This window comes from Cryptomeria japonica, chromosome 4 (assembly GCF_030272615.1).
Source record: "Cryptomeria japonica chromosome 4, Sugi_1.0, whole genome shotgun sequence".
Classification (NCBI taxonomy): Eukaryota; Viridiplantae; Streptophyta; class Pinopsida; order Cupressales; family Cupressaceae; genus Cryptomeria; species Cryptomeria japonica.
Genome location: NC_081408.1, coordinates 97514736 through 97524144, shown reverse-complemented (window position 1 = coordinate 97524144; position 9409 = coordinate 97514736). Strand labels below are relative to the sequence as shown.

The 9409-nt window shown below is 35.6% G+C and overlaps 1 protein-coding gene across 1 annotated transcript; it reads left to right on the top strand.

The window, feature by feature from the left end:
* The first annotated feature begins 265 nt into the window (after positions 1–265).
* LOC131032932 (desmethylxanthohumol 6'-O-methyltransferase) lies at positions 266–916 on the top strand. Its single transcript, XM_057964034.2, has one exon. It carries the CDS (start codon positions 266–268, stop codon positions 914–916), a length of 651 nt encoding a protein of 216 aa, XP_057820017.2.
* The last annotated feature ends 8493 nt before the right edge of the window (positions 917–9409 follow it).

The following is a 9409-nucleotide window of genomic DNA, read 5'->3' as shown; positions in this document are numbered from 1 at the left end:
ATAATCGAAAGTTTAAAAATTTAGAAACATAGATAATTGATGAGTAGATCAACCTCCCTAACAAAAATATTTAATGGAGAAATTAACAAAAGTAGATGAGTCCATCTTCAAATTAATTATTGAATGAAAAGTAGAAGCAGCACAACTCTGATGATTAGAGTAGCTCATAAGGGTGTACCAAATTTGTCTATATAATCACTAGAGTCCCGACTACAATACTCAAGACACTCAAATTTGCCTTGTGAACACTTTCTAAGTAAAGACAATGGCAATGGGTGCAAGTGAGGTTCAGCAAGCTGTAGAAAATATTTACTCGTTTGTTCCCACCCTTGTTCTCAAATCAGCCATACTCCTCAATATTCCTGATATCATCGCAAATGCAGGCCCCAATGCATCCCTCACTCTTGCCCAGGTCGCAGAAAAACTGCCCACTAAAACTCCCAATCTGCATTGTCTTTCTCTCATTCTCAAATACCTCTCATTAAGGAGCCTTTTTGTCCAAACCCAGACGGGCGAGAATCCAAGAGATGCTCAATACAGTCTCACTGATTCTGCGAAGAGGTTTTATGTTAGGAAGAATAATCCAGGAAGCCTTGTGCCACTCCTCCTCATGCTCACACATCTGGTGTTAATGGCGCCATGGCAGCATCTTCATGAATGTGTGCTTCAAGACTGCAATGCATTCGAGAAGGCTCATGGAAAGGACTTGTGGGCATACGAGAAGGACGACCCGGCTGTCAACGACGTTTTCAACAATTCCATGTCGACGATTACAATTCTTCTAATTGGAAAAATCCTGAGCGACTACGACGGTTTCAAGGATGTGAAAATTTTGGTTGATGTGGGCGGAGGAAAAGGGACGGCCTTGGCACACATTGTGAAGGCTTATCCTCACATCCATGGGTTACAATGGTGACAAATGTAACCACAGTTGAACCAGTAAAACAAAACTATCTATTGATTGGGAGCTACTTTTATATGATATTAAATGAACAAAGAAATAACCAAAATTCTTTTAACCCAAAAGCAAATAAGAAAAGATATTTTAACTAGAAATCTTTGCAAAGGCATGCATTAAATACAAAACACCATTTTTAGATTTTTTAGATTTTGAATCAACTAGATTACCAAAAAATATCATTCATAGATATTATTCTTACAGCAACAAAAAATTTAAACCATTCACCATCTCAAATATAAATTCATCCATTGATAACCATTCAAAAGAACAGAAGGCATCCACACACCATAATTCAAATATTATGTATAAGCCACCAATAGTTTTTTCTATATTCAAAATAGTAAAAAAAAAAAATGCTTAAAGAAGTTTTATACTCTTAAGAGTAAAACAAAGTTTGTGCAAAAAGATCCCCTAAATTTACTAATCAACTTATTTATAACCATTCTCCCAAGCCTTTTTCGTTTCAAGAAATGGTTTCATTAAAGATAATGATCTTGAAAGTAATTGTTCTCAAAACAGAAAAAGATCCACTAAACAACAAAATCTAAATCATGATGTTAGATTTAAGCTGGATGCGGACCTCATTTCTATGGTCATAGCTATGCCCCATTCTGGTCTTAATTTCTTTAGGGACGTGAAAGTGTCTAATAATGCAGTGAAGCTCTTTTCGTGTAAAGAGAAGGAGAGAGCGAAATTAGGAAAAGCTTTGGGGGGGTATTATGATGCTTCTAATATCAAAAAAACTAGGTTGTGTGCTTAATGCAATAATGGAGTATATTACTGTGGAGGGTCATTTCACTAGGGTCCACACCTACCATTTTGTGCTTCTAAATCACTTTAGATATGAGAAGAGGATTTCTCTACCCTATTACCTTTTCAGATCTCTATCATAATCTTTGAACAAGCATAGTAAGAACCCCTCTTGTCCTGTGCTTCATTATGGCCTTATTTTGCTCATTTATGAGCATTGTAAGATTTTGGCTATCCAGGAAAATAAAAGGTTGTCGGTGTCACCGGGGAAAGGAAAGAGGAAAATTGATGAATGTGGGCCTAGTAAGGATGAGTTGATATGAGCAAAAAGGTTAAAAAAGCCATTGTGGAGAAAATTCAAGAGGACATGGATAAACAAAAGGATACGGAGGCTGATTCTGAGGACATGGCAAAAGAAGGAAATGACTTGGAGACCGATGAGTTTGACGAAGAGGAGAGATGGAAAGAAGAGGAAGGAGGAGCAGAGGATGATTCTAATCAAAACAACACTACCCACGGCGTGAGTATTGGTAATGTTAATAGCCAACCTATAGAGGAGTAGGACAATCAAATTAATAAGGAGGAAAGGGAAATGGAAACTGAGCAGAACAAGGATAAGGAGGAAACAAGCAGGGAACAGGATAAAGCAGGAGACGGGATTATTCTAAATAAACTCAAGAACCAATCTGAAGCTCATATGGGTTTTGATAGGTGGGTATATGAAAGAATCAATAAACCAGAAAAAATTGATAGGCAACAGGAAGAGTAGGGAAAGAAAGACAAAAGTAACCAGGAGCAGTGGAAAATGGTTATGGAGGAAAAAGTGGAGATGTTGGAAGCTCAGATTAGTAAGCTGGAGGAAGGAAAGACAACCATGAAGAACTTCTTGGTTATGATTCTGGATATCCTTACCTCTATGACTAGGAATATGGAGGAAATTGCCAAGTACCTTGATGACTCCAACACTTCCAAACTCGTTATGGACCTATATGTTAATGAGGATGCTATTGAGGTAGGCAAAGTGGAAAGTGCTCCTAGTGGTGCGGCCAAAAGGACTAGGGCGAGTATGAAAAAAGCTGCATTGGCCTCATCCAAGGAAATCCCATTGCTCAGGGATAATATAAAAGATTTGCAAGGGATTAGCGGAAAATTGGTTAATGCCCTTAAAAAAATTGAGTAATTTGTCTTTTTTTTTTGTTTTGGTTGGAAGTTGTTGGTTTTGTTGGGCTTTTATGCTAGCTTTAGCCCAGAACTGTGCTGGTTGTTTTGCAGAATGTCTTTTCTTGTTTCTTAATGCTCATATCTTTTAAGGATCTCATGCAAAGGGTTTCGGGGTCCCTTCAAAACTTGTTTTTCCCATAATCAAAAACAAAATCTAAATCACATCACAAAACCGCAAGGCTATAAAGTTACTGGACTCAAGCTCCAACATCGGGTGTCGGGTGTTGTTCTGCAACCCATTTGTCAATCTCGTCGGTGATTTCCTCTTCTTCAATCAACATCAAAAGGATATCTGTAAACTCTTCCTCGTCAAATACAATAGCTCATAAAAAGTCAGTCAAGTTCATGATAATATCCTCCTGCAATTCCTCAACATCCGACTACACCATAGGGCCTTTCTTATCTTTAAGAACCATCTTGGAGAACTCAATTATTCAGGTTTCTTCCTACAGCAAGCTCATCCTGTAAGAATTGTTCATGGTTTTTAGCTTGTTCTATAATCTTTCCTAATATAATGATGGCCTTCCTATATTCACTGATATTAGTATGTTCTTTCCATGCAAAAGATTGTAACTGTCAAACTATATCCTCCTACTTTTTCTCTGGCCAATTCAAATATGGATTGTAAAATGGCAACTCACCGTCATGAAACAAAACCATTCTGATGCAGGCAAATCATGACAATCCCCCCTTTTTAGCTATCTTCAAGGGTAGTATATTAATATTTTTATAAAAATGACAACATCAAATATTGTAACACATGTTGCCACCCTTTCCATGTCCTTAACTGTTTAATTGTCATTAATGATGCTACTTTGTATATCTTCCCTTGATTTGTTTATTGGGAGCTGTGCATGACATGGAAATTGATGAGGTCGAAGAGAATAATGATAGGAGGCAGTTATTCATATCAACTTGACAGGCTCTTTTAATTCTAGCAACCTTCAAGAATGATCTACCTTTACCACCACTCGTGTTGCCATCCCAATAGGATTGTGAATGAGCTCGAAATTACATCGTCAAGAATATCCTTGTTTTGAAATCAAAGATGTCCTTTGAAACTTCAGAGAAGCCCAACCTTTACACAACACAAAGGGTGTCAAAGGATTACAAGATCGAGCAAGTTTGCAACATTTGAACTTGTTTCAAAGACAACTACAATTCCAACTTTATTATGGCATGAAATCCCATGGACTCCCCAAGCATGTTGGGTGGTCGAGCAATTTTAGAAGTTTAGAATATCATGACAAAATTTAAGGAACTTGGGAAGACCACGACGAGGTGAAAAGGAGGGAAGTCAATAAAGATTTACGACTTACCAAAAGTTTAAAAATTTATAGGTAGCACAAATTCAAAGGCATTTATTGACAAACAATAACCATAGTTGAAATAGAACCCACAACAAGTTCTAATACATCCAACTATCGAAACCTCAAAGGTATATAAAAATATTAAGTGAATCTCAAGTCTTGAACATATACAATGGTCTATTGCATGCAATCGTAAGCTCCAATTGAAATACCTATCACATAAACACCTAGAAACTCCCATTACATAGGTAATGTCAAATCTGAAATGAATCCACTAATAGCATCACATAGAAAGTGTAACCATAACTATGTAGTATCAAGGAACATCCACAACAATGTGTAACATGTAAACCAATAACCTGCAAATAAAACTCTCACCACAAGTCTCTAATACTCTCCCAAATTCTCCACAACCAACAAAAGAAAGAGATAAAGAAACCTCCATGCCATCTCCCACATGACAACATGTAAACATAAACTATTGAAAACATAGCTCCAAACAACTTCAAATATAATATAATGTTAAATCAAGCATCCATGAAGATAACCAAGATCAAAGAGAGTTCAACACAGCAAACCAAAACCTGTAGTATGTCCTTTTACATACAACTCTAAATGATAACTTTGATAAGTATGATCTCCTCCATAAAACACCAAATGAAAAGTCAGTAAATAACACCCAAACCCATTCAGTTCCTTAGACTAAACAAACATATATATCATGTAATCAACATGGATGCAAGCCTCTTATAACAAAAAAATAAAACCAATACCATTCCCAATCCATGAGAATAAGCCCAATAAACCATCTCCCAAACTCAATCATCAATGAGTACCGTCATAACAATAAATCAAATGCACAGGGACATAATCAATGCCAAACATGTCTCAAACTAAATCCTCCAGAACTAATCATCTATCCATACCTCAAGATCCATATCTATGAAAGATAAACATAAACATAATGATAACAATAAGAAATATCTCTCAAGTAGTTAACCATCGAGTAGACCAAGAGTAGGGAATGAGAATTTTTATCAAGCTATTTGATTCATCATGACTCTTACTAAGAACAATCTTCTCTCAAGTCCATACCAAGTGGATGCTCCTTAGACTTCCTATTGAAACCATCAACTATCTCAACACATGTCTCTAATCAAATAAGAATACCAACATCACCTATGTCTCCAAGTTTCTATGAGTACCTATAGCCAATCAATCCATGCAAAACTCCAAATGCAACCTAAAAAATATTATGAATTAATCAAGAAAATGATCATTTACCCAATACAAAGAGAACCACCAAGATCAATGTCAAATCACCAACCTTAGAATTAGGAGCATAAAAATGACAACATAATCCAACCATCCCCTCCAAGGAGATAACATGCTTCATATGAACATATCAAATAACCATAGAATGCCAAAACTCTATTTACTAGCAATTGAGAGTGTACCATGACATAATATCAACAATGCTATTAAACAAGGATATCATGTCAAATGAAAGCATAAACCACACCTCAACCAAAGAATCCTTTAGTCTTCCAAGATGTCCACATCCTCAAATATGATGAAGATCTCCATCTTCTAAAATTGTACCTACAAATTCAAGAGAACCTTCCATAGAAATAGGATCTAAGGACTCCTCTAACATTTACACACTAAGAAGATCAGCCACCAATAAATTGGTGAATATGCATCACTAACTCAAGCTCCCACTAAAACATGATATCATGATCGCATATCATCATGATAACCATCTCCCAAATGAAGATCATCCAAGCCTACACACATACAATTGAATTCCAATAACATCAAGTAAAGAAATAATTCTAAGCCAAGAAGATACAAAACTACCAACAGACAATCGGGGTCCAATCCTACACCACAACATCATCAATCAAAACACATACAAATCTGATCAAGTCATGTGAAAGTCAATAAACACAATGAACATTTATGACACCATTATCGCTTTTATGAAACAAGCATCTCACTCCCATTGAGTCCAACCTGTAAGCATCACGTAGTCAACAACATAGGTACTCCACCATGACTATACCTAGTAACAATATCTCTCCTCCTCAACATGACAAAAAATTAAAAAAAACATGTGACCAAACCAATCCACCAATCTAAATTTGCATCAAAATTGAAAAGTCTATGGACATACACATCCCATATCCAAGGCATATATGTAATTTTGTAAGTATACACCACCTATACCATTGCACAAATTTTAGAACCAATAATGCAACATACATATCCAGGTCAAAATTGATAACCATGTCAGCATGAGAGTAGTTTGAGATACATAACTAAGTGTACAATTATATAAACTCTAAATCTCTAAGAATAAACATGCCATAAACTCGTAATGTCACCATAGTCAAAAGAACCCATAAACAACTCAGATAAAAATTTCAACAAATAAATCAATTCAAACATGATCCAAATTTAAACCGATGCACGGTTCTCTCAAAGATCTTGTCTTTGATTATTCAAAGTCCGAAATTTGACTATGTATGCTCAAGTTATGACCTCTTATATTCATAAAAGTACCTTCCACTTCAAGCTAATATTTCATTGCCCAAATAGCAAAATCTAGAAAAAATGATCATACCATTATCTATTACTTTGAGCCACCTTTCTAATGGCTATAAGAAGTCAAAAATCTAACACCATATGCCTGATTCTTGCTCTATGGAAGAAAACAACCAATTAAGCTAAAAATACAAGCCTTGGCACACATGGATTCCAATTTTTCTCCAATATGCTATAATATTCCAAAAAAAATCCAATATGCCATAATATTCCAAAAAAATTCCAATATTCCAATTTTGTATTTGGGCAGTGAGCCACCTTTGTATTATGTAAGTGGTTTCATATTACACTATACTTGAGAGATTATCCTCTCTGTGGTTTTTCCCATGTTGGGTTTTCCATGTATAAATCAGATGTTATGTGCTTTTGTGTTGATATCCCTTTACTACATTTAAATTATGTTATGTGATTGGTTAGTTATAAGTTTTAATCCTAGGGGATCAATCCTCTAGGACGGAGGAGAAGAAGATGTATTCTGGTAATCCTTCACAAAGACTCCAAATCTATTGACCAAATCCTTATCAACAATAGGGAAGATCAGGTGTAATTCCAATGGAATAGGCAGGGCTCAAGGATCATTCCAAAATTGAACATCTCTACCATTCCCAAGTTTCCACAAGGTTCCCTTCTATAACAAATTTTTAGCTTTGATGAGATCACTCCATATGTGGTAACCACAAGGTAAGGGATCATCTAACACAAAAGTCATGCCCTCTCTTCCTTGAATATATTTATTCTTCATCACATTTGACCAATTACTATGCTCTAAAATGAGCCTCTAGCCAATTTTTGTAAGGAGAACCAATTTTAAAGAGAAAGTGTCTCTGATATTGAGTCCTTTGACCTTTTTTTAAGTACAAACCTCCTCTTATTCTAAAATCCATTGATGTTATTTTTTCATCAAGACCTAACCAAAGGAATCTTCTTTGAATTTGATCAAATTTCTTAGCCTAAGAAGCCAACATATGAAACAATGAAAGGAGATACACTAAGGTGACATGAAAAGAGGATTTAAGTAGTTGGAGTTTACCTACATTACTAAGGAGAGATCCTTTCCATCCCATGAGTTTCTTCTAGATTATTTCAAGTAGGGTAGACCAAATGGAGTTGTCAACTTTCATAGCTGTTAAGGGCATGCATAAATACAATGAAGGGATATTAGAGATCTAACATTCCTAGATATGAGCAATTCATTTTTTATGAGAGGGAGGAATATTTATAATATAAAGATAAATCTTATCAAAATTAATCTTCTGACCTGATGCCAAAGTATAGTTAGTTAGAAGTGAGATATAGCCCTTATCCTCTACCAAGGAAGTAGAGAAAAGGAGAACTGTATCATCCATGAATTGTCGGCGAGTGATAATGTAGGTTGATGAGGAATGTTTTGTACCCTTTAAGAGGTCTTAATTGAAACAATTATCAATATGCATGCCAAGGACATTGGCCTTGAGAATGAAGAGATAGGGACATAGGAGATCCCTCTATCTAATCCCACCAAAAAGTTGAGAAAAAACCTTAAGGAGCTATGTTAACCAAGATAGAGAACGCAAGGAGAGTGGAACTAAACCTCTATAATTTTTAAAATTTTACCATAGAAACCTAATTGACAAAGGACCTTAGAGAGGAAGGGCCATGCCACCATATCATAAGCTTTGAAAATATCCAGCTTAAACATCATACATTCTATTGACCCAAGACAAACCTCTTTTGGTGCACATGAAACATCTTCTCAAGAAAGGGTTTAATTCTATTGACTAATAATTTAGAGAAGGATTTTATAAGGTATTACAAATGCTAATAGGTATAAAATCTACCATTTAGTTAGAACCACTCTTTTTTGGGACCAAAACAATATAGATGTTTATAACTTCTTTAACGAGGCTTGTAGGAGCAAGGAATTCCCTAGTAGCAAGGATCATGTTCAGTCCCGCAATATCCCAATATTCTTGAAAGAAAAATGGGATAAACCCATCAAGACAAGGAGATCTCAAAGGACCAAAGGATAAGAAAACCTTCTTCACTTTATCATCTGAGAATCTGACTTGCATGGCCTTTGGATCCTGGTCAGATAGAGAAACAAGGATAACTTGGAGGAATCTATTAGAAATATCAATAATAGAAGGATCAATGGAAGGAGGGGGATTAAGCAATAAACTAAAATAACTGATAGACTCCCTATAAATATCCTCAAGTAGAGTAAAGTTGGAGTCATCTGACCTAATCAGTTCACTTATTCCATTCCTATTATTGTTTTAAGGGTATACAGGTGGAAACATTTTGTGATCTTATCCCCCTCTTTAACCCTTTGCATTCTAAATATTGTTTTCAAAATAGTTCCTCATTTAGAGCTAGATTGTGAAGTTTAGACAAGAGACGCCACTCTTGTTTTCAACCTTATCTGGGAAAGCACCGGACCTTTCCATCTCCATTTGAATAATTTGAATAGGGTCTTTTAAAGCCTACTTCTAGGAGAAGATGTTACCAAATGAAGATTTATTCCATTTGCAAAGTTTTTTTTTAATATTTTTATCTTATTAACAACCCTGAACATAGAGAT

Coding starts and splice junctions, on each gene's coding strand:
- LOC131032932 (XM_057964034.2), top strand. CDS start 266: ATGGCAATGGGTGCAAGTGAGGTTCAGCAAGCTGTAGAAAATATTTAC.